This window comes from Aquila chrysaetos, chromosome 17, assembly GCF_900496995.4.
Source record: "Aquila chrysaetos chrysaetos chromosome 17, bAquChr1.4, whole genome shotgun sequence".
Taxonomy (NCBI): domain Eukaryota; kingdom Metazoa; phylum Chordata; class Aves; order Accipitriformes; family Accipitridae; genus Aquila; species Aquila chrysaetos.
Window position 1 is genome coordinate 7,954,155 of NC_044020.1, and position 26,143 is coordinate 7,980,297.

Here is a 26,143-nt window from a genome sequence, read left to right on the forward strand (position 1 = left end):
ATTTATTTTTTTTTACTGTTTTTGTCTTGGAGACTGTGCAGCCAGAATGCATCTCAACCCTGTTTTCTAGTTGCTTTCTCCAGTGTGCATGGGAATCAGCATGATTTTAACCAGATGTGAGATTCACCTGAGGAGCTTCTAATCCTGGCCCAGGTTTTTTCAGTGGAGAATACCTTTAACAGTGCCATCTGTGATAGATGGAGTAGTGCATATATGTCTGTGTTTAATCAATATATGCTACAATTTATAATCCCGCACTGACTCCCGTGTCTGTAGCTTTACTGAACAATGATGCAGGTAGGTTGGAACCTTAGGCAACCTTACACAGTAGAGCCTATGGAGAAGTGAAGGGATGACCCAGGGAGCTTAAAGACCAGGAAAGGTCCTAGTAAGGACTGAGAAGGACCATCTCTTCAGTGTCATCGCTTGCTTCAGCAACAATTCACAGCCAAGGCAACATGGTGCAGTACTACAGCATCTTGAAAAGTCTAATCGTAATGGGATGCTTTATGGCAGCCAAGGTGACAAGTATGCAATGATTATTACTGAAAGTGGCAGAGTTTGGCTGTTGTTATCTGCATGTGTATGATGCCTTGCCTACCACCTTTCCTCCTTGTTGCTTTAAAGAAAATATATTTTCTTTTGTGCTGCTAATAAATGTCAGTTATAACAAAAACGTCTCCAAGGCTAGTGTGGCTGTGCTGTGGCTGTTCAGTTTCTTTAGTGCTCAATTGTTCTGAAACATGTTTCAGTTGTGCTCTGCTAGCATTCTTGCTTGGGAAAGGTGCATTAACTGACCTGTTTCCCAACAAGTTGTTTCTGTTTCTCATTTGTCTCATGTGTCTTAAGTTTTGATAAGAGGATATTCCTTGTCTCTCCTTTTTATTGTTGGCTTTGTAGTATATTTCCCAATATGTTAATTAGGAAGTTTTGCTTTGTGATGTTTCTGAAGAGATATTGTTTCTGTAAAAAATGCTGTCAGCAGACTGCCCCATAAAGTAGGACTATGTAATGTTTTCCACTCCCATATATTTCTCTTTTACAGTTGTTCTGTTACCTTTCTGGTTCTCCTATATATATGTCTAGTAAGAATGCTCTCCTTAGATTATTTTTCTGGATTATCTATATATTCATTGTTTCCTACAGCAGATCCTTTTCTGACTTATTTCTGCTACTCTTGTTAACGTGTTATTTATTCATTCTTTTATTCTGTTGTTAACTGAGGCTATGAAGTTTCTAGGGCCATGCAGAAACCACAGTTTTTATTACAGGATGGTCTTATTGCCAGGATTTGGGGACTTCAGTATCCACAGCTGCTTTCTCTTAAGCTTGGAGTGCCACATGCATCTTGAGCAGCTAAGAGTACCAAGAAATAGAAGACTTTCACACCTTAATATCTTGGGTGTTATTCAATGGCCAGTAACTTGTGATCTCAGCACCAACTTCAGTGCTTGGAAAAGATGATGCAACTTTGCCGGAGCTGGTAGAGTTGAACTCATTTGTGTTGGTCATGAGCTTGGCCCCAGGTCTGAAAGCTTAGATGGCAGTAGCTCAGGATAACTTGTTTCCAGTGGAGTGCTCTGAGAGTGGTGATTAGGCCTGTTGTATTGCATTAAGGACACAGAAGAAAAGGCTTTGGGCAAGTTTCATTTCTTTTAAAATGCTAGCAACTGTGATTTCTTTACTTGTCATGTTTTGAGGATGTTGTTAAGGAGAAAAAGACAGAAAGACCAGAATTAATTGCTAAATCTTGAGATACTTGCACAAGGAAACATACTACTTGATATCATAATTATTCTTAAAACTGGTGCAGTTCCAGAACCTCTAGTAAGGATATTTGCATTGAATTTCCATATGTTTTCCAGTGGATGCCTAAGCCTTAACAGCCTATAGGGAGGGGGCAGAAGAGTGTGTGTGGTTTTATGTGTGTGGATCTTTTGCTTATTTGTTTGTTTGGGTTTTTTATTTTTTGAAATAATACTTGTGTTGCTTTCTTCTTTCCTAGTAATTTTGCCAGGGAATTGTCTTCTGGAAGTTCTATGGCTATAAATTATGGCAGAAGTTTGATCTTTGGTGTTATGCAGTGATTCTATTACAGGGTTTTTTTAGGAGGTGTCTTTTTCCAGGTGAGGTCAAGGCCAGAAAAACTTGCACATTGTAAAGAAAAACCTTAGGTAACATTTCAAACCTCTACTTAAAGTGAGTACTTCTTGAAATTCTGTTCCATCTCTTTGTATGTCTCTTTTCTTTTCATGTTTTCAGCTCTTGGTGAACACTCAGTTTCAACCCCAAAGGCTGGGGTAGCTGGGACTGTTCTGCTCTCTTTCCCAGCTTTTCTTTGAAATCTCCTTTTTCTGTGAAAATACATTGACATTCTCTCTCATGTGACTTGATTTGCCAAGTGATACATGCTGCGAGTATCGCTAAATGCCTTCATATCCGACTGTGCAAGAGCTTTTCACTGTTACTTGCTTATGCATATACAGCTGTTTGAAAAATTAAGCATGTACAGGCATATTGTTACGATCTGGCCCTGGAGCAGTGAAGTTGTTGTTTTGTGAGCTCAATACAGAGTGATGGTACTCTGCCAGTTGAAAATCTCATTTCTTCAGATTTTTCATCATGCTTTGTGTAACAAAAGTCTTGTGAATTAATTTCTCAAAGGAGCTGCTTTTAGGTGTTGCAGGTTGAGAGTTCCATTTATTCCTGGAAGATTTTGGAGCAACAAGCCTGCTGACCTGAACAACTTAAAGCTCGGTCAAGGGTATTTTTCCTTTGTCAGCACGGCATAGTTAAGGATATGTGTCAATGAAGAGAGTCCCTGTGGATAACTGGGTTACTAGGATACAGCGTAGGCTGTTCTAATTAGGCAGTTACTCTTGTCTTCAGGCTCTCTGTTATTACATTGCTTCTAGAGATTTTGTAGTGGTAACACAATTTAAGAAATAAAAATTATTTTGTTTTAAGGATGTATTTTTTGCTAAAAGTATTTGTATGCATTGGGTGCAAAATACTAGTCACTGATATGTCATCTGCACAAAAGAGAGGCTAATATAAATTTAATTGGTCTTTTCAAAAGCTTCCAGGATCTGCATTTTGGAGGACACTGCAGTGTTGAGCATAAACAGAAAGCTTCTCAGTAGTCATTTGGTTGGATGAAAACTGACACTGGCTCTTTAGAGACTAAAAATCAAGTTGCTGTGCAGAGAGCAATTAAATAAAAAAAAAAAAAGGAAAAAAAAAAAGATGGGGGCAGGGGGTGAAAGAAAGCCTTTTCTTTTTAAAAATGTGACCTGGTTATCATGATGACCAAATCTGATGAGAGTTTTTCTTAGAATTAACATTTGTAAAGCCAATTCAAGTTTGTTTGTACTTGATCCCTAACATATGGCTTCCCACATGATGATGTCACGTACAACTAAATGCCAAAAAAGCGTGAATGCTCCCAGCAAAAGCTACACTTTGAACTACGTTTTGATTTGCAGTTTTCTGTGCATGTGCGTGCATGGCCAGCCAGCTGGTCACGTTAGAGCACTGAGCTCTGCGCGAAGCCGTTGCTTTCCTCAACTGTGGATGATGGTCTGTAGGAACACGTAGTGGCCATAGAAGGCTTCTGTATGGGAAACACCTACCTTTCTTCCCTCTGAGATGTCTGAAATGGTGTGAATTGTCATGGGTAGTTTGCTTTCTCACCTCTGCATTTGGGTATCTCTGTTCAGAGACGTTCTAAAGAAGGATTGTCAGCTTGAGGCATCTTGGTGCTATAAGAGCTTTATGCAGTCCACAAGTGAGGATTTCTGTATCATTTTGGTTTGCAGGTGTTGTGTAGGCATGACAAACTGTTCTGTGCATGGGTTTTGTTCCCAGCCCACTTGTTAGCAAAGTTGTAGTTTTTCAAAGATAATAATAACTGTTTGGGAGGTGGACCTCACCGTCTGCTTGTGTTTATGGAGTGGGTGGTGGGGTTGTTTGCTTTCCCCCCATCTTTATGCTCTCCTGCCCTTACTGCCTGACCTGGTGGTGTGCTGTTATCATCTGTGTTACAAAAAGCTTCACTTGGGTTGCAAGGTTTTTCCTCTCTTTTGTGCAAAACAGAATGTGTTACAGTGGTATTAAATAAAGAAAAGCTGTGGTTTTTTCTTTTAATCTACCATTTACTGTAAACTACTACAGGGTCCTGTTCTGCCCAAGCAGTGGATATGTTAGGAAGATTTCTGGATCAGAACATAGTTTGCAAGTTTTCTGATGAGGTGTTCCATCAGCTGTGCAGTAGAAGTTGGGACCCCGACTGCCTACAGCTCTTTAACATGGTGGTTACCAGCAAAAGCATCCTAAAGGAAGTTCTGAGGGTGTTTTAAATGTTCAATGAGGAAGAAAATGTAAACGCTAGTGCCTGGTATTATAGGTTCATTGGTGTTGGTTTTCAAATGCGGTACTTGATGAGGAGTGTCATGATGTATGTTTTGACTCAGGTATGAAATGCAGTTAGACTGCCTTCTACTAAACTTCTTTCTTTACAAAGTCTTCATCAACTCTGCTGGCAAGCAAGCAAGGGTTTATCTTTGCCCTTCCCTTTGTGCTTTGGTGCATCTTTTCTCCTCATGCAGAGATGGAAGCTTGTGCTCGTTTGCTCTGCAGGAGGGGGAGTTTCTTGCATGCTTGCACCTGGGCAGCAGCTGAGCCACATCTGTTTGCATGTGGATGAAGAATGACTTCAAGAACGTTTCTCTTCTTTCTTGGCTATGTATTGAAACCTAAAGTGTGCAAAAGTGAGCGTGCGTGTACATAGGCACTCACTTTGCATGATTCCTATTAACACTATTATTTTTCTCCTGATATAACTTTTTCTATTTGTTATGAAATTTTATCTTCAACTGCAGTGCAAAAGAGTACTGAGGCAGCATAATTTTTTTTTTCTTTACTTTATCTCTCTTTTAACCTTTCAGGTGGTACAAGCAGCTTAGTTAAAATTTATAAGAGCGTGTAGTAAATGGTGCGAGATACGCTCAATCTTTTACAATAAGAAAATGAACATCTTTGAGAAACAGCTCTTAGGACTCTGGATGATTTGTGTCCCTTGCACAGCCTGAGTGTGTGCTGTCCCGAGGGAGCGTTGGGCATGGGTGCAGCATGTGCTCCGGGGAACAGAACCTTCCAAAAGCTGCCTGGACCCCCCCAGAGGAGGTGGGAGCTGGAGCTTGGGAAGATAGGAACGATGCAGGCTCCCATTCTCTCCTCTCCCTGGCTTTTGTGTGCCAGGGGTGATTACTGTCACTGTTCAATCCATGCTTAATGCCTCCCAGAGAAGCAAGCTGACAGCTTTTCAGCTGCACATGCTTCTGTGACTGGTATTTTCCTACAAGCCAGACACCTAAGAAATTTAGTTAAAGGCTTACACAAGAGAGCTGTGTAAATTTTTTGCAATGACCTAATGCATACAAGCTCTTTCTGATGGAAGCTGAACTAAATGCTGTTAAATAAATTAGAAAGTTAAGTGTTAAGCTGTATGAGGAAGAGTTACGATTTTTTTTTCAGACTCATTTGCCTCTATCTATTTGCCTTGGGTGGTCTCATCCTACGCTACATTCAGTTATTTCAATTTCTTACTTTCCGTTTCTCAGAGAAAAAGTTACATTAAAAAAATGTTATTAAAAGCTTCCCTTAAATGAGATGTGCTACTCTACCCCATAGTCCAGAAGCTGTTTCAAGTGGTGAATACTCCTAGTGAGTTCATAGCTTTATTTTTAATAATTTGGGAACTGTTGTTATCTAGTTAGTTAACAGGGATTTTCCCATAATACTTGGAATGTATGTAGCATCAGTTGCCCCTTTGCCTAAAATGCCTTTGTTTGAAACAATGGGCAGCAATAAAAGAGCAATTTTTCACCTTGCCTAAAAAATAAAGGTACTATAACTTAACTTTGTATATCATTGTGTTAGTACACAGAAGATAATTTTTTTTTAAGTGATGTATGTTTTGAACTGGTTTGCTGCTAGTCTGCTGGCGTTTTCTGATGTTTGCAAACTTTATTAGCCATTACTTAGTTTCTCAAAAATAATACAGCAAAAATTACGAGTTCTATTCTCAAGGTTTAATTTTATCACAAATAAAGACTTCTCTGTTATATTTGTTGTTGTTATGCCTGTACCTGTCATCTGTAATTTAACATCTTCATAATATAGGAAATTACCTACATTTTAGTAGATATTGATAGTCGTGATAGTGTACAATTGTCACATTTTAATAGCAGAGTGCAGAAAAGTGATGCAACTTTATTGAAGTCACATGAGACGTCAGTGGCAGAGGTGATGTTACATCTTGGATCCTGCATTTCAAAATATATGAAAGTATATTTATTATAAATGAAGTATTAAAATATGAAAGCATATGAATATATGCATATATCATTACAAATATATATTTGAAAAATCATCCTTTTTTACTTTATTCTAGAGTATAGAACAGACATTACTTTTCAGCGCTTGCAACTACAGGAAGGATGAAAACTACATCCCTCTAATTGCTTTCTGGAAAAATGACTGGTCTAGTTCCTGGTTTATGAATGCACATAGTTTTCTGGCAAGCTGACATGGTATATTTTTGTCACCAGAGAAGTCCACAGACTGCAGCAGTCCTTCGCTGTAGTCATGGGAAAGTGCTGTGCTGGTATTATGGCCCTTCCCGAATTCACACAAGTCTGCACCAGTGTTAACGGTGCATGGCTGTGCTTCTGTAAATAAGGATTTGGCAGTTGAAGGGATCGTTGTGTTCAGTGACAGGTTTCATTACTTGTGAATTTCGGTCAGGCTCTGACCGGTTTTGGGGGGCAGCAGAAGCAGCAGAGAGTTCATCACCCCAAGCCCGTCAGCACATTTCCTATGCTGTCACTCCTCCTGTGTCCGAATGGCATTGTCTGAGCTGGGGCACTGTACGGGTGCCATCTGTGCCTCCCGTGGCCCCTGCCACAAGCGCTCTCCTTTCCTCCCTTTTGCTCTTGGGATCACAGCTTTGCTTCTGAAGCTATCTATTCTTTTTCATAACATTATCGGCTTGGTGGAGTTTGGCTTGTCTGATTGTCATCCCGTCACTGTTGCCTAGCTCAATGGCAGTACAGTTGCTGGATGGTGAAACCGTCACCCACAACAACAGCTGTGCAAACAAACAAGTCAGCATTGATATTCATCAATAGCTTTGTGCAGTCGTGGCGTTGAGATACACCGGAACATGTGCAATCTGTCCGCTTTCTTTGTCCCACAGTAGAGCCAGATCGGCTGCTCTGCACCGATGAGGGCGTGATTGTCATGCCGTGGTGTGCCTTCACCTCCTTCCCTTTTCCCTTTGCTTTTCCTTCCTCTTTGTGGGCTGTCTGGCTGCTCCTGGGCACATCTGCCGCATGTCCCATCTGCTCTCCACGAGAGGCGCGCACAGTTCTGACAAGCAGTTTTCAAGTAGTACGCTGTTCTTCTGGAGATGACAGAAAACAATAATTTGTATTATTAATGGCATGTCACTAAGGCTTCCTGCTTCTAAAATGCTAAGCAAAGCAAATAGCATGGAACATTGGCTTGCGAACTTGCCGTTGAGTTGTTTCAAAATCCTGTATGCACAAGTGAATTTTTCGCATTCCACTTACCTCAAGTAACAATGCTCTTACCTTGTCTTACAGCTTGTAACTTTTTCAAGACATGGTGTGTTTTCCTTAAAAAAAAAAAAAAAAACCAAAAAAACAAAAAAAACAACAAACAAACAAAAAAAACCCCAAACAACAACATCTTTTTCAGAAGTTGTGTTCCTTCCTTCCTGGTGTCAGTGGCAAGATTCTTTGCACTAAGAGGCACGGGTGTATGATAAAATTGTTATTTACTATTATTTTGTCTTTCAAGGAAAAAATATTAGCAGACTGTGAAGAAAAAACTAATTCTAAAGTCAGAATGAATTTAAAGCCAAGATTGCTCTTGACTCTTATGCATGTCTATTGGACAGCTTATAGTGGTGCAAGTAATTCTTCAGAACATCTTTCTGTGATGTGTAGTCACTTCCAGTAGGATCTTGCCTTGTGACAGCTCTCCTGTCAAACTGAACAAAAATAAAGGGAGCTCTCTATGGGTGAAGGAAGAAGATGATACACAGCACAGGCATGTATAGACAGTGAAACTTTTGTTTGTGGAATCACCTCTAGCTTTGGGTCGAAGATTTGTGTAGATATGTGATCAAAAGTGCAGTTAATAATTAGTATGTATTCACCTTTGCCTGTCATATTAACTGTCACGTGTACCAATGCCACGTTTACCATGCTTACTGTGTTGAAACTAACACAGCTGTCTTGTGTTACTGCTGCAGGGATTTACAACGTGAAGCTGTGATGAACAAGAAGAACTTTATCCGTTAGCATGTGTGCCTGCAATGTAGAACTCGCTGTAAGCAAGCGCGAGGTGTCCAAAGTGTGACCAAGGTGGACAGGATTTTACAGGGCTGGCTAAAAGGAATAGTGCATGCGTATAGGGAGAGAAGTGATTCATTTTGGCAGTGTTTTTTGTAAGTCTTGTAAGCCTTGTAAGTCTCTTCCTTTAGTAACTCCCTGCTTACTCAAAATGTCACAAAGAGGGGAAAAAAAAAAAGGCTGGAAGCCATAGTCAAAGGACGGAGTGAGGCTAGAGAGACTTTCAGTGAGGAGAAGATGTTGAACAGCTTTTGGTCAGCAAACAGGGCTGGCTCAGGGTCCGTGTTTCGGGTCCGTGTTTCGGTTCCATGCTTGCTAGAAACTGCTTTGTCTGTTACCCACGTTAACCGCTTGTGAAAACAGTTATTCCATGGTGGCTGCACTGTGTCATGTTCAAACAGCTGACCTCCATGGAGGAAGTCAAGGATGGACTCGTGTATTTGTCTTATGTACTTTTACAAGAGTGTACCTGTTTTCTCTCCCTCTCCCAAGAGCATTGTAAGGCAGTATATTTTATTGTCACATCACGACTAAGCATCATAAAGCTGGCAATGCCTACAGTGAGTTTCAGGAGGAAAAAATGGATTGGGACTACTTGAGAGAATAGTACCTGTTATGCTGCAAAACATTGTGCATGGGATCAGTAAAATAAAGTATATAATCACAGCGTTCATTTGATTAAATGTGATTAGTGGTACAGTGGTATTAGCTCTGTGCGTTAATTCTTGTAATTGTTCTTTCCAGATCAGCAGCTTCAAAATTTATCAAGTCAGTGTGTCAGTGCTTGAAAAGTTGTGTCAAGGAATTTAGCAAACAGATCAGGGAGAAGGGGATGAGTACAGCAGTTTATCACCTTTGGAAGGTGTCGTTAGACTGACAACAGTCCGTAACAGATAGGTGAGCTATTCCTGCAAGATCTACCATGGGTTACTGAGTTCAAGGCGTCCTCTAAAGGGTTACAAATGTAGTTTGAGTTGAGCAGTGTACTGTATCACCATCCGGCACTTTATACTGTGTATGCTCATTTTTATTTTAAACTGGTCCCTGGTGGTTTAACTGGATGGGATTCCTCCCCCCCCGCCCAGCCCCAGCCTTTTTAATGTGCATTGTCAGTAGGTTCCAGCAGCACTGCATGGATGATCCTATATGAAAACAGAATGATCAAGTGGGATAGATCATTTAAGGATGAAGCCTTTGCGTATGTCCTTGAAAAATATCCAGCAGCAATTTTCTGTGATTCCCTTTAATAGTTGGCTCTGAAGGCTATTAATCCAGTCTTGACATTTCAGACGAGTACTCAAGCAATAATCAACCTTTTCATGGCAAAACGCATTCATGGTTGCAAAAGTTTATATACAGATCTCTATAACCCAAGAACACTTTTGTGAGAGGAGGAGTTATAGTCAAGTTATGCAAATGATATTAACGTATGATTTTTGCAAGTATTTTGTTCAAATATCTGGTGAATTCTTAGCTTTTTCTCCTTTGTGTTTGAACCCAGCTATTACTACTAGAATTCTGCAAACTGGAGCAGTTATTGCAGTTTTATTGCAGGTGGCCCATAAACAGAATACTCCTGCAGCGGGTTGTGAATAGAGATGGCAATTGTGTGATGAAGCAATTTGTCACTGACTGCTAAAAGGCCAGAAGTTAAATGAATGGCTGACAATGTAAGCGTAACTACTGGACCTGTTACTTAGCAAATTCTTGTAGTTGATAATCAGGTCCGCATTTGCCTTACGTAAAGGGAACCCCTCTTCATCTCTCTTAAGTGTCACTCATTTCTGATAGGAGAGGGAGAACCTGGTCCTTGAAACAGAACAGATCTGCTAGCTAGCCTAATATTAAGAAATAATAAAACCAGAGAAAATGAAGTGGTACTAAAGGAAAGCAGAAGACCTAAAGTTATGCAAAATTTTTCCCTGCATTGTTCCTTGTTACCCTCTTTGGTTTGTTTACTTTGTGAGACCATTAGCTGACATGTGCTGTAGCCTTGCGTAGTAAGAGGGAGCCACTTTCTGCCTTGCTGGAGTGCTGCTGTAGAGAGAAAAGTAGGTGTGGGGTGAGAGAAGCTCGTGTTGTCCTGCTCGTTTCCAGGGAATGGAGGTTCACAGGCAATCTTACTATTTGTGCTGACTTGCTCATGGAGGTTTTTCACGTACCGAGAGGTTTTGTCTCAGCCCTTGAATTCTGGGCAGTTGTCTCCAGAAATACTGTGTCTGAGGTTTGCTTATTGCCATCTTACTACTTGTGGTAATCTGGTGGTTTTCATTTTTTGTTTTTCTCTCTCCCTCTTTATTTAGATGAGAGATCCTTGGAACAGCAAAATTTTTCATTTTTCTCAATGGACTCAAATGTGCACCAAAGCATATCAGGCAGCAGGACGCAAATGGCCTTAGCAAAAAGTACTTTGGAGTTCCAAGAAAGTAATTTCCTTCAAACGGTTTTATCATCAGTTACCACTCCCTTTGATGTGACTTTATTTAACCAAGAAGAAATGGTCAGGATTTCAGAAGGGAAAAGTACGCCGTTGGTAGATGTTTCAGTAACAAGCAATGAGGCGTTCTTAAGTGACGATGAATTTATTAGCTCATTTCCAAAGGCACCGTGGACTCCTCCGCTGAAGTCTTTTGCAGTTTTAACCGATCATCATTCAGTTAATACAGTAGAGCCACCAGGAGAAATGTTAGAAACTGTCTTGCTAACACCTTCATTATCTGTCCTTTTTTCACCATATGATATCTCAGAAACAGCACAGCAAAAGACTCCGTTGAGTGCTGTCCCTGAACGCAGTAACACTCTTACAGAATTGAAGCCTTTTGTACCAGATAGTGAAATGCTAACTGCAAGCAGAGACTTGCCGTTGTACCCTCCAAATACAGCTATTTATTTCACTTCCATTCCTTTAGAGGCGGGAGTTGCAGTGCAGGAAAACATAAATGCAAGTTTAACAGCTCTGCCTTTTGGGGCTGCATCAGAAGGGTTGCCTCTTCATCTCAAGCTGCTGGATAAAAATAGCCCTGTGACCCCACATGCCACAGCACAAAGTGCAGACCCGTATGGTGACATTTATGCTGATGTGAGTACCAGGGCAGCAGAAACTCTCAGTCTACAGACCTACCCCAGTCCAAGCATTCCCTGGGCCACCCCGGCTTCAGCTGCCAGTGCTGAGCCTGCTTTGTTTCCTATTAGTCTTCCACCTGCGTCCTTGCTTCACTCAGCTGCCATTTCTACAGACTCTAATACAGTTCTTAATGCCAGCCTGTTTACACGTGAATTCTCCAGTATAACACCAAATTTGCCTGCCAGTTCAGAAATACCAAGTCAATCAGAGCTTTTCAGTAAGCTCATGAGTCCAGTGCCTTTCACGAGATCATACAGTTCTTGTCTGTATTGTGACTCAGTTTCACTTCTGCCAGAGGCAGGCTTTTCCCCAGAACATGATGTGGGCTCAGGCGATTACGTTGAGACTTTGTCCATCACAGCCTCTGAAGTACAAGGCATAACTCCGTTTGCAACTGTAATTGCTGACGGGTATGAATTAGAGGAGCCTACACCTGAGATTTTTGATACTTCTTTTCCATCAAGACCAGTTGTTTCATTTTCTTCAAGATTTGCAGAAATGCCGGATTCAAGCGTGTTTTTATTGAGCACTGCGGACTCTGTCCTTAACGACAGAAGACCTATAACAATTTCTTCTTACCATCAGCTCCCTGGAGGAACATCACTGAACATCTCTGTTGCCCAGTTTTCCCTCCCTGTTCTGGAAACAGTTTCGTTGACACCAAGCACTCATGTAGAACTTCCTGATGCCACCACCGTTCTGTTTGACTCTACCTTCATCCCGAGGGAGCCGGTAGCATCGTTTGCAGTCAGTCATACAACTTTGCTGGAGTTGCCAGAATTAATGCCATCAGAATCTGTGGTTTTGCTTGACAAGACTTCTACAAGGGAGGAACCGTCTTTAAATATTTCAGATTTTCCATCCAATCTTCTATCAACACCATTTCTTATTGAACCTAGCTACTTGTCTTTATCATTGGCCATGCTAAATTCTTACTCTGTCACGCAAAGTGATTTATCAGCACTCTTACCTCAGACCTTGTTGACTGGGACATCAGTACTTTCTGAGGATGTTTCCAGCTGGGACTTGGCTACCACTGTCAGCTCCGCCACTGACGCCAAGGTTTCTCAGTTCCCTCTTGGCCAAACATCATACTTCTATTCAAATGCATCCTCTGTTCCAGGTGCACACGTTCCTGAAATAACGCTATCATCAGATTTTCACTCCGAGTCATCTGTGTTTCTGGAAGCACCCTCTGTATTGCCAGCGGGCTCTGAAGTTGTGTTTACCTCAGCTGTTACAGGAGCTACCTCTCGGTTGGAGCCTTCACTCTCCACCTCTCACTCCGTGGTTCCTACCCTGGTGCTGCCTGCTTCCGACACCCAGTCTGTTACCAGCAGCATCTTGCTCAGCGAAACAAATCTGATCTCTTTGTTTACTACCTTTCCGGCAACTCCTGTCTTAAATGTATCTTCATCTCTGCTCTCAACTGCTCCGGCTTCTGATGAGGATATTGGTGCTACAGTTAACCCCACGCTGCTTTTAACGTCTCGCAGCGAGGGCAGTGCCCAGACAGCCCTTCCTCCCGCAGACCCCGACAGCCTGACGTCGCGTGCCGACACCAGCAGCGCGATGCCCTTTCCTACCGCATCTCTGTCTGTGACCGTGTCGTTTGCTCCCACGCAAGTTCCTCCGACTTCTGGCCCTCCCACTGGATATGAAGCTCCAGCAGGAAGCGGTGTAACTGCTGGTACTGATGCATCGACCGCTTCCACCAGTGTCCCCACAACCACTGCCGCCAGTGCCACGGGCAGCCGCGGCGTCACTGCTGCAGGCAGCCTGGGGACCACCTCCTCTGCCCCTCTGGCGACCACTACTCCATCTGAACCTGTGGCCGTAACCTCGGCCGTGACCACTACCAGGCAACCCTACGTCTGCGACATCACGGTTCCTGATGCTTACTTAGTCACTGCGGGTAAGATACTCCTAACGTCTTTATTTTGTTTTTCAGAAGCTACTGTAATGTGACCCCCTAGCTAAATTGCCGGTGTCGAATTAGCTAAGTGAACCTTTCAAAGAAATATGGTGTAAATTTAGACAAATGGCTGTAAAAGCATTGATTTATCATTTATTCTTAAAAATAATAGAATTCACTAGAAAAAAATCTGTTGTGATAGTGAGTTTCATATACGTTACACTGCACAGAGAATGAAATTGTCTTCTAAAATTGCTGATGCGTATATGCAAGTATGCTGAATTAGAGGCTGCTTTATCATTTCATGGGTTGTAAGTGAATGTTACTGTCATGGTGCTGTTCTGCCAAACTATTAAATGTTCTGACTGAGTAAGTTTCTCCTTTCAGTTGTTGCTGCTGTTTGTAAAAAAAACCCGCATGTGAGGTAATGTTGTAATGTGAAAGAAGAGAGTTGTTCTAAAAAATGTTTGGGTTTTGTTACCATTTTTATGATTTTACCGTACTAGCTTATGTTTATATTTTCCCTCCTCCCATACTTACTTCAGTTGGATTTGGTGTGTTTGTAACCAGAAAAAGTGACATGTGTTTCAAAATTAATTGTCTCAGCATCTGTATTTGCTTTTTTTGGTGTTTTCCTACCTCTTCCTAGCTTGTTAACAAAACAATACCAGCGAACTAATCCAGGGCAGCTGCAGAAGTGCTGCATGTTCTGTGGTAAGCAACCCATTTTGCCCTTAAGATTTATTTGTAGTATGTAAAGCAGAACGAGCATAATCTCATTCTCCAGATACGAAGGTGAGCTGGCTATGCTGGTGATGAGGAAGATTTTTTTTAATCTGTAATTTGAGTAGTTTTGTAGGCAAGTTACTGATGGAAAGTAAATGCAGGATGACAACATGACACTTTTCAGTTGTTTCCTTGACCATAGTCACAGTCTCAGTATGACTGTAACAGACATGACATCCGTAGGGATGTAGGGTTTTTAAAGCAATTTCTTACTCGGTGGATATCCCTTTCAGTAATTAATGACATGTTTGTTTACTTTTTATCTAAGAGAAAATAGATACATATTTTCTGCGGCTTTTTTCTGACCTCATTTGCATTCCATGCGTTGCCTACAAAACTTTAACTGCGTTATGACAGTGGGCTTGTTGTGCACAGGTCAGACTGAATGTGCTATGACTTTCAGATCCAATTTGAATGCCTCAATGGCTCTTTAGAAGATTCTTTTAGTAGAATGCTAAAGACATTAGATATGGAAAAACAAGAGAGAGAAAATAAACCTGGTGTCCCTTAAACTGTATGTACAGTCACTTTTTAGGATACAGTCACACCTTTACCTATTTCCTTGTCCATTCTCTTATCCATTTGATGCAGTTGATCTCATTGCCTGCTTTTTCATGCATTGCACAATTGAAAATGCAGCTTTGAACCAAAGCCCAAGAGATGAAGCTAAAATGTATTGACTGACTGACATTAATTTCCAGTGCTGGCCCAAAGAGCTGTTCTACAAAATGTCAGTGAATCCATCAGAGAAGTGCTCAGAGTTCAGTTCAGGCGATCAGTAGAGCTAGAGGTAAGTGGTATGAAGTGTGTACAAGTACTACTTGATCAATATACTACAATAGTGGTTTTAGTTTTCACAGGCTAAAACAGTGATTTAAAAACAACCCATGTGGTACTATATCAGAGAGAGGTTTATTCTGCCTTAAATGTTAGTCATGTTTTGTTTGTGTTTTTTTAACGTGAATATGACATCAGCTTTTTTACTTTTAGAATGTCATAGTTTTCTAGGACAGCCCTTTCTTGGTTTTGCCAGAGGTGAGCAAGCAATGTCCAGCCTCTACTGCGCAACTCCTTTGGCTGGTGAATTGAAACTGAGCTGAAAAGCTTTTACCTTTCAAAATACCTGTTAAAAAGTTTTGTTTCTTCTGCTAGCAGATTATATACTTAGCACCTTAAAGAAAACAAAACCTTCTGCACAGCCTTGTGCTATTTTATGTTGTGAGTGAGGCCATCAACACTTGCAGGGGAAGTGGTGGACTCCCAAATGCAGGATTTGGCAGATGAAAAAGGCGGGGAAAAAAAAATCAGGTGTGCAATGGTAAGGTGTTTTTTTAAGCCTTCAAATAGGTGTGACTCCTGTTCTTCCCCCACTCACAGGGCTAGGGATTGCTGCCGTCTTGTTGTTTTTTTTGAAAGCTTCCTCTGCTTTGATGTTCAAGGAATCATCTTTGAACAATATTTCAGTGCTGTTTCCTAACCTTAAAGTGAGCGTCTGGTTGAGATGAGGTTTAAAGACCCTATTCCCCTCCTCTATCTCAAACCCTCTGTCTGAGAGGAAAAGACTGTAGAGGTAGTTTGGGGGGTACCTTTGTTGTATAATCAGATACTTCAATACTGGGGACAAAATAAAATGTTTTAATGGAATTACTGGTGTAGGTGCAGGTTCAGCTGCACTTGCAATTTTTTCATGTCTGCATTCATCCAGTTGTGATAGCCCAGCACCACATTATCTTACTTTTTTGAGTCTATGATCTCATTTTCATCATGAAGTTAACTCAAGTAGCAGTTTGAATGTTGAACATAACTTGAGTTTCTCCATGCACAGAATCCCTTGGTGCCTCTAATTTCTGCTTGCTCATCTGTGTGGGGAAACAGTGTTTTGACAGCTCCTTCCATAATCACTGCACTCAATAATTAAACAACTCCTGTCTGATGTTGGAGAATATACCTCTGTACTACTCAGTCAAGATAGGAATGTTACAAGTTTCTGCCAAACTTCAGCCACAGTGAGCTGCCACTATAAATTATGTGTAGTTCAGGTCCTTTAGCAATACCTGCCTATAAGCTTTTTAGGTTTTTTTGTAAATAAGAGATTTTTCTTCTGGTTTGTGAATTATACCTTCAGATTGTGCAAACAGGCATAGTCAAGTAGAAGTCAAAAGTTCATGATGATAGAACTACACTAATTTTCAGTGACCTTATACACCTCAATAATATGGAAGCACTTACTTACCCTCTTAATACTAACAGCAGTAAGACAAAATCTGTTGCTAAATATTTGAAGGTTGACTGGAGCAAACATTTGATATCTTGCTTCTTTGTATTTTTGCCCTTTAAATTCCTTCCTTTCATGCCCTCTACTGCCTTGTAAAGCTCTCAATAGGATGTTTTGGCCCTAAGGCTTCTCAGAAGCAACTGTTTTTATAAATAATGCAGTTAGTCTGGCTTCATTCTTTGCAAACTCTTTTTTTATTGAAAGGAGAAACATCTCTGTGGAATCAGTTATGCTTATTTTATGCTAGAATGCTGCTATCGTATGTGTTCTTTTTGATGCCTTGGGTATGGGTTTTGCACTAAAAATAATCACTAGCAAATGTCTTCACCTCTAATGGCGGAATACTAACAAAACTTATTTTAAAAAAAGAGCTGTCTATAATATCAGTATGCTGAGTGGTGATGTGATGCAAAATTTTAAACAGAATTTGTCTATATCGCTAAACTTAATTATTCAAACAGACCTGACTTTTGTTAGTTGATCGTACCCAGGAACCGTGAGTACATTTGCAAGTTATGGTAAAGCAGTGCATTTCTCTAAGCTGCTTTTTTACTGGGTCTCCTATTACAGCTCACAGATGTTGTTCCCTTGCTGTGATGTAATGCACAGTAAATCAGGAGGCAGTCTTGTTAAATTTAACTTTGTAGTAATGTATGCTTTAAAAATAAAATCCATGGCAACGAGGGATATAACTGCTGCTCAGCTTAACACTGAAAGGAGGATTAAAACATTTTTTTCCCAACTTTTTCACTTGAAACGTTGGTCTCTGCCTCTTTATTATTTCAAACATTCTGAGTTGTTGAAGTGGGAAAAAAAAAAAGGAGGCAAGCCTTGAATCCTGCCTAATGAAAAAAACTTTTGTCAATGTTTTCCAAGCAAAAGTCCTTATAGCAAAGTGAGAATAACCTAAAATTTTAAAGTTCTTTCCAGTTGGTCTCAATGTATTGCATCTGCAAAAGAATAACAACCTATTGTTTGAATAAGAGTAATTTTTGTCAACTTTCTCTAATGTAGACCTTATGATACATGGGTAAGATCTGTTATACAATATTCCCTTGACTTAGCTTTGTTGCACTGGGGTGTGAAATAGAATAGCGTTGGCAGTGACTTGCTGCCAGGACCCATGGTGCCATTAAGTTCATGCCAACAGGAAAAAGCTTTTTGCCAGCCTCCTTTGTGCTTGAAAATTTTATCATGCAGTATAATGTATACCTCAGCCACTTTGTTGCTCTATTTAATAATGGGTTTGGGGCCTGTCCTTAGTGTATTGGTTTCTATAATCCAAAATCAGTAAACCTCTGCCTTCAAAGTGAGGAGATCACTTCATTGTCAGGCAGTTAAATACTTCTTTCAAAGATGCCACCTTGTGGACTTTTTCTGGCTTCATCGCTGCTCACTGCTGCTGAAATTCTGGCTGGTACTGTTTAGGTGTGTAAAAATGGTGAGAGAATTGTTGCCTTAGGATCCTAATGTGCGTAGAAGCAGAAGCTTTGTTTCATTTTTAAGACCTGTGAGCTTTTGTAGCCCATCTTCAGGAAGTTAAATGCTCTCTGCAGGCTCTTTACAGGGTGCTTAATAAGGTGGTGGCAAGGAAATGGGTTGTATATGCTTTCTGCCAGATGTTTACACAGCATAATAGAGTGGAACGTAGGCAGGGATTAGACTGTAGTGAAGGCACATCTAATCAAATATTTTAGTGGACAATAATCAATAGCAAATGCTTAGGGAACGTCATAAGGGACAGAGTAAGCATACAGTGATATTTTCCCCAAATACTCTTCTAGCCCCTAGTAAATCAAGGCTTGAAAACTTTCTGTACTAGAAGCGTGCTCTTTTCCAAGGGTAGCTTTGAATATCTCATTCAGTTCCAGGTTGTGTCCTGGAAACAGCAGAGTTGGATTAGCCGTTGCACTTTGGAGAAGGGATAGCTTAACTTGAGGTGGTGTAAGGGTTCTCTGCACCTACTGAAGGTTTCTGCTTTTGCTGTGGGAATGGCTCCAAAGTGCACATGGAGTCTTGAGTGCTTCTCTGGCTTTCTGGCCCAAAGTGTTAAGAAATTTGTACTTTTTTAATATAAGAAATTTGTGCTTGTTTACTTTAATAGGTGGCATTCTAAAATGTGGTGGTTTAGCTAGCTAATTTGTTAGCATCTGTCCTGGCAGTAGAGGTGAAACCTCCAAGAGAGGGTTGGATGGACAGTTGGGTTTGTGAACTGTTAGTGCTCTGCCAGGAGGAGTGATTCTCATTCGTGAATCAAGATAGATGGGCTGTGCTCATCTATCCTAGACAACTTTGCAAACTTCTCTGTGAATTAGCTTGTAGACAGCATCATGCTGGCATGGCTATATTATTTCTGTCATCTGAATTAGGTTGTAGAGAGCTAACTCTAGACAGCCCTGCAATATCTCAAGCAGAAATAGCTATTGTTTTGACCTGTAGTGGTTCTAATCTACGTACCTCAAAATTACACTTAAAAGTTGTTTTTTAAAAAATTTCCATTCTTCTGGAGTTGCCATTGCTTTTCTGCTGCTGTGAAGCAGAAAAGGGAAACAATATTAGCTGTTAAGATGAAAAAGTTGATGCAAAATTCCAGTGAGGTGTTCAGGGTAGGCTGCTTTCATTGCATTTATGGTGCACTGCAACAGGTCAGAGATGGAGACAGCTGAGTTAGTTATCAGAGGCTTGCTTTCTTGTCTGAAACGCCTAACTCCAGTGCAGAAGTACATGCTGGCTACACTAGGCCTCTCTTCCTCAGCATATATTGCTTTAGAAATCACCAGCAAATTGTCACTAAGATTTGTAATTCTGATTCCTCTTTTTCTTGCCTTTTAAGTAGTCTCCTTTGCAAGTAATGGACAACTTTCTTTTGGCATGTCTTACCCATTATAACTGCTGTTTCCATTTGACAAACTGAAGCTGCAGAGATCATTTCGTCCTGAGATAAAAGGATAAAATTTCAGATAAGAGGAACTGAAAAGAGCTGTGCATATTATTCATATCAAACAAATTTGAGTTGTATGGGTCTAAATCCATTTAAAATAAAAGCTGCATGTCGCATATATTTGTGGACTAAGAAGGAAGAAAGGAATAATGAGCAGTATAGATTATTTTTTTTTATTTCTTCTGCTACTGAGGTAGTTTCTTCTGGTATAGATGATCTCTTTGAAATGCATGGTTTTTAGAGGATAGGAAAGAGCTGCTTGCTGTCTCATCTAAACAGCAATTGCCATCACTTTACACTGTTGCAGAAATACCAGTGCGGAACACGTGGGTCACAATTTAAGTAGCACTGTGCTTTTCTGTAAGACTGATCCTGAAGTTGAGGATATCTAACATACCTCTTCACCAGCACAAAGCCTGCAAAGTGCTAGCATCTCCTAATCTAAGAGGTGCACGTTTATCAGAACCTTTGGGTCTCTGGTTTAGATTATTTATTTATTTGTGATGCCATCATGTTGGACATCTCAAAATATTTTAGTGTGACTGCCTTAGGCAAATAAAACAAACTGGGGAGTAAACCAAAGAGACAAAAAACAATGCTGGGGAAACAGGTGTCCTTGATATTGAGACAGTTTCTCTGAAGAAGAGAAGACGTGGCAATATGTTTAAATAAATAAAAGCCTTCAGTTTGTTTTTGCTTAGGTGACAGAGAAATGGTGGATAATAGTGTCTGCATGGAAACATTCACCTAGGTTTATATTTAACTTGCAATCTCATTTCTTTTACACAATGACTAAGGCTCCTCAGGGTTTTTAAGAAGATTCAAAGTCAGGAGATGAATTGGGAGAGGAAAATTGTAATTATGGTAACTGGTCTGAAATAAGCAGATAGAAGTGTTCTCTGGAAGAAAGCGTTCTTCAGTGTGAAAACTATGTCCATAAAACACAGGTTATGTGTATTTTGCTTCTTGACTATCACATGTGAATGGTATAGGATGTATTCGCTATGCAGTATATCACTGAAATGCAGAAGCTATGCAGGTGGTTCGATAAGTACGCAGCAATTTTATATGGGTACTCTTATGTACTCCAGGGGAATGCAGGCGAGGGGGAGTGCTACTATGCTGGGATGTGATAAATCAAGAAGTGTTGAGTTTGGTGTGTTGTAATGAAGGGATTCTAGCAGGTGCGCCTAGCATGGGGGAGTTGCCTCTCTGATGCACTGGAGCAGAGGCTGCAAGGCGCAGCACTAGCAGAGTGTTTGTGCATCTGCTCACTTCTTTGAAAAATAAAGATTGTATTTTTCTACCGCTTGATGATGTGGCTTTGAAATGTGTGAGACTATGTAGGTCTAAAGTGTTGCCAAATTTCACATTGAAGATTATTTTTTTTTAATTTCTTTTTCTTTTTTTGTAGGTTTATAAAATTTCCCCTAAATTTGCTTTCTTGGTGACATCAGGTCCTTTTGTTTACACGGCAGTAGCTGTCATAAATGTGCTTGTGAACAGCAGTCTTCTTCGTGGTGAGGCCCCCATGATCCTCTCACTTCATCCTTCTTTCACTGTGCCAGATAACAGATTCCAAGTTCAGACAGGTGAGTTCTTCCTGACATGAAGAGGAGGAGATGTAGCTTTGTATTGATTCACACTTCTTCACTTGTGATCAAGTATGCAAGGTCAAGTCAAAATCCTGTGTTCTGTTGCTGTGAATCTTAATTCTTGGTTGTTAGTGAAATACTTGCCAGATCCATGGTTGAGAGATGATAAATTGTAAACAGTTAACCCCATAATTTCATGATTTTTTCAAGAAAATTTTTTTGGCATGTTGCAAAATACGTGTGCTCTTTCTTGCTTCAAAAGGTGAGAAAAGAAAAAAAATTGTGAAACATTTATTTATAAAATCACAGTGCAGCTACTTTATAATGCTCGAGTCAAGTTTCAAATTATGTTTACATTAAATGCTACTTTTTAGAATTGTCATAATGTAGGAGAATGGGTGAGCAGGAGGATTGATTGCTCATGTATAATGTGAGCAGGAGGATTGCTCATGTAGTATTCAGCTTTCCATGGCTGCTGCATGGCAGCAGTTTATGTGAAGTCCATGACTACTAGTAATCTGAAGTAAAATATTACCCATGTAATAGATTTTGAGAGTCAGTGGTATCATTTAAAATCTTCTTCAGGCACTGTTTGCGTAACAAAACCACCTGCCTGGTTGTTTGCCTGTGTAATGAGGTAGTGACAAGGATTGAGTATATAGGCAGTGAATGTCAAACATGGTGCTTTTGTTCAGGTATGTTTCATGTGTTGTTTCTGCTTTGTTAATAACTGTATGGTAACATGTCACTTCTTTAATTGTACTGGTGTGATATCTTTTTCCAATGCTTAACATGGTTACATAGGTATACAATAGACATATTTTCTGTTTGTGAACCTTGTATAACATTGCTATTAGGATCTGTAACCTAATCATAGCATTTCTTTGGGCAAGACTATATCAGGAAATCCACAGATGTGCATGTAGTTAAGGTCTGTGTGCTCACATTGCTCTACGCTCACTCTCTCTCCTGTGCGCTCTCTTTCTCTCCTGTGAAAGACTTTGAGGTATATGTATCTAGATTTAAAAGATTGCTTGGTAATTAAGTGTTTTGAAAGTGTTAGACTGATACTTAATGGACCCAATATGTGGTCTTTTAGACAAGCTAACTACTATATTTCAGGCTACAAGAAAAAAGAGATCTGTTGCTTTTTTCCTTAAGATTTTCATTGGTCTCGTGGGTACTAAGGATTTCAGTGTGGCTGATTCAGTGTTCAAGTTGTGTAAAATTAGCCACATGTATGTGGTGAAGGTCTTTCAGTATGCAAGAGGAACCAGTGGGTATTCTGTCCCTAATATTTTTGGTAATCTAATTACTGCTGCAGCAGATATTAATGAATAGAGAATTTACAGCACCAACACAAAATGTATTTCTACTGTATTTTTACCCAGTGTTTCACTGAATGTGTCCTGAATTCCATGAGAAAGTGATAGCCCTGTGGATTCTCTTGCTCGTTTTGTTCTCTCTCGTGGAAGTACTTGTCTGTAGCAATAATGTGTATTCTTTGCCTTCAGTCCTTCAGTTTGTGCCTCGGAACGTGGATGTTGGGTTCTGCAACTTTAGCCGGCGCATTGAGAAAGGGCTGACAATGGCATTCATGGAGGTGAGCAAACACCAGGAGTTCTACAACTTCACTGTGCAGGTAAGAAGATTAGTATATTTTACGTCTGTCCCTTTTTCTCCTCACCTTTGGTTGTCCTGTGTTTCATACAGCCTGTAAAATGAGTTAGGTGTTCACTGGCTACCACTTGCCGTCTAGATCATGTAGAACTATGAGGCCTTGTCATGAAGTCAGGTTTTTTTTCCCCCTACAAAATAATATGGCGTTACATATTCCTCTGGTTTCAGGCTTTTTGAAAAAATGATCCAAGATGATGATTTATATCCAAAAGCATTATTGATTATAATAGCGTTTATGTTTTTTCATATAAAGGCTGCCCCAACCCATATCAAAGTCATTCCCATCAGATTTTACTATTACAGAGTAGGGTGTGTTTAGAATGTTTTTGTTGTAAAACAACTTCAGGTCTCATTGCCACTCAGGGGATCCTGGTAGAGAATATAGGAGTTATATGCACACCACCATTATGTGAGCAAACAGGCTAGTTGCTCCTGAGGTCTAGAAATACTTACAGCGCTATATGATGTCCGTGGCAGCTGCTACTGGAACTTCACATATGAAATGTATTGCATATGTGCTGGGTACTGAATCACACAGCAGAGCTTAAAACTCCCTGGAAAGTCAGTAATTCAACTTAATGAGACCAACTCCTCCTTCTGTCTGAATTCTTAAATTTAATCTAGCTTTATTGTAATACCAAAATTAGTAAAAATTTTATCGTGTTTTTTAACTGGCACCATAAATGCCCATCTGTGGTACCCTAAAATAAAATCGTAGCAGGAAAAATGGCATAAACTTTATAGTACCTATATATAGTACAGTTCTGAGCACTTTCCTGTATGTACAACTGAATGACACAATGTCACTAGATAGACTGAAGACAGAACACGCAGTCTATTTCTTAGACTACCAGCTCAGTGAACTTATATTTTAAATACTTCCTTACAGTCTGGAAGAGGTTTGTCTACATGAACACAGCTGCTAGGGTCTGAGTGTGCAGGAGGTTTTGACCAAGAGAACATCCATTTTCAGAACGTTTCTTTACCATGGTCACTTCCTGTCTGTTCCACGCAGTTTGGTATTCATCTAAGATTCCTTTATTGGAAGATTTATTTTGCTGACTGTCTATCTAGGTGGGTTTTTTCATCATTTTCTGGACTGTAGCTTTCAGATCATACTGAATTATTATTGACCTTAACGGATAACTCTTAGAAAAGGAATTCCCATGTAACTTTGCCTTTTCTGAGTCTCAGCAGGCTGAATCAGTCTGGAATAGAGGTTCCTCTGTTTTTATGTGAATTCCCACCCTTCGTATTAGGAAAAAAAATTGTGTCAAGGAAGGAATGGAAATGCCAATGATTTGATTTTGCTGACCCTTCTTCAATCTTGTCTTTTCAGATACTGAATATAACTCTGAGTAGGCCTGGGGTAGCGTTTCGACAAGGCCCTGTGAGCATTGTTTTTGCCATCCGAGATAGATACGGTTTTCTAAATGGGTCTGAAGTCAGTGAGCAACTAAGAAACTTGTCTGTGGTGGAATTCAGCTTCTATCTGGGCTTTCCTGTGCAGCAAATTGCTGAACGTGAGTACTTGCTGTTTGCCAAGACCGCAAAACACTTTTTTTTTTAGTATTTTTTCCTCTCTACAATTTTAAGGTAATTTTGTGCATAAGTGATAATGCAGCTTCAAGTACCTAATTTGTATCATGAATTCTGCAGAGCAAATCCATGTCCCTCTCTGCTCACATACTGCATATCAGTGTTACAGCAACTTGTTGCTTTTGTCATCATCCTTTCCTTTTGTGCTGGGCCAGTTGTGTTTAACCTGGCTTCGTTAGTCCATGCATCTTAGTCCAGATTAAAAAAAAAAAAAAAAAAAGTCACTTCGATCAATATTGCAGTGAAGTGCCATCCAGGCTGTGTCTCTGTGGTTATGCTACAGGGGCCTTTGCTGCTTCTCAGCAGGGTTTACTACCTTGGGCTTTGCGGCACACTTAACTGGCTCTGGCTTCTAGAAAGCCTGGGACATTGGCAACATAAGCTTGTATTTGCCCATATAGTCTCTCTGGGTTATCTGTTAGTCAGCAGCAGTGCATTTTTGAGTAGTCTATTATCTTTTAAGGTATTACCTTTTAAGTATATCTCTCAGTTCTTATGTACAACTTGCATTGCAAGTTATTCCAGTCCATGGCCATCCTAAACTTAGATTAATGGGAACTGCCTGCATAGCAGAGTTTGCTTGACACTCAGCCGTGACAACTTATGTTTGGTTAGATTTTTCAGATGACCTCAGTCTCATAAATAAGGCAAGTTTCTAAACTCAACACTTATCCTTGTACACTAATGGATTGTTCATGACAGAAGTGACTCATGAACATAAGCAAGATGATGAGAGAACAGTATTTGCCTTTCCCCCCTGGTGGGTGTTACTGTTAACTCAGTCCATTAATTCCTCATTTCTCCTATCACGCTGTGCTTTCCAATGCAGATTTTTAATTTTCAGCCTTATTTTTGTGAGCTATATAGGTGCATAACATCTGACACAGTGATTCTTGCTATACAGTTAAATGTCTAGTGCAAAATCAGGCCTAATCGTAGCTGCTGTTCATTATGCAGCTGTGTAGTAGTATGCCAATAAAGATACTGTAAAGAGAGTGATTGTCAACAGAATTTGTTCTCTATAGCGCCTTTAAACATATGTAAGATGATTGCACAGGATACTTTCCCAGTGACTAGAGGTAGTTTAAACGTACTAGTTTTCTGAAACTTTTTGTTTTCATTTTTCAGCATTTTTGAACCCTCTGCTCCCATAATAAATTAAAAAAAAGTACGAGGTTGCTGACTCATTTCCTTTAAACATTTCTGCTCTCATTCAGTCTCACATAGACTGTACCTGGGCAGTGGTAGCTGTATTTAATTGAGCCAGGACCAAAAGCCTTGAGAATCCCTGTCCATGGGTGACTAGCATTTCTTTTGTTCCTTGTGAGGCCATAGAACTTCTCAGGTCGTGGGCTGTGGTCTTTATCTCTCACTGAATTCAAATTAAATGTTGCTCTTGCCTTGATTGCTTGAAAGATGTTTCTCTTTACTCTGTCATCTCTCTTGCACCTTTGCCCTAGAGTTTATTTAATTTTTAGTCTCTTGGGTAATATTTTTTGGTGTTGTGGGGCTTTTTTTTTTTCCTGTAATGTATGCACATCTGGTCCTACAGTTTTTTAGTTTTGTCCACATATTCTGGAGTGATATTTGTAGTGAATTTGCACATTGCCCCTTGCTGAGAATCCATGTTCTGGATTGTGCGATGGAGCTACAGTGCAATTAAATGGTAACAGAATTTCTGCCAAAGCCGGTGTATCCTGAAAGACAGGCTGGTCATGGGGGACAAACATTCCTATTAAATGTGCATGTACACTGTTCTCCTTATTTTCCTTTCCTGATGGTACTTA

At 40.2% G+C, this 26,143-nt stretch overlaps 1 protein-coding gene across 6 annotated transcripts in view; it reads left to right on the plus strand.

Annotated features, from left to right (window-relative positions):
• KIAA1549 (KIAA1549 ortholog) overlaps nt 1-26,143 on the plus strand; it is a 159,134-nt gene that overhangs the window by 64,776 nt on the left and 68,215 nt on the right. For all 6 annotated transcript variants that reach the window (XM_030040784.1, XM_030040779.1, XM_030040781.1 and 3 more), the window contains exons 2-6: nt 10,745-13,480; nt 14,968-15,056; nt 20,897-21,074; nt 22,592-22,719; nt 24,097-24,280. In XM_030040784.1, the coding sequence (XP_029896644.1) occupies nt 10,745-13,480; nt 14,968-15,056; nt 20,897-21,074; nt 22,592-22,719; nt 24,097-24,280 (3,315 nt within the window). The remainder of the gene's footprint in view (nt 1-10,744; nt 13,481-14,967; nt 15,057-20,896; nt 21,075-22,591; nt 22,720-24,096; nt 24,281-26,143) is intronic.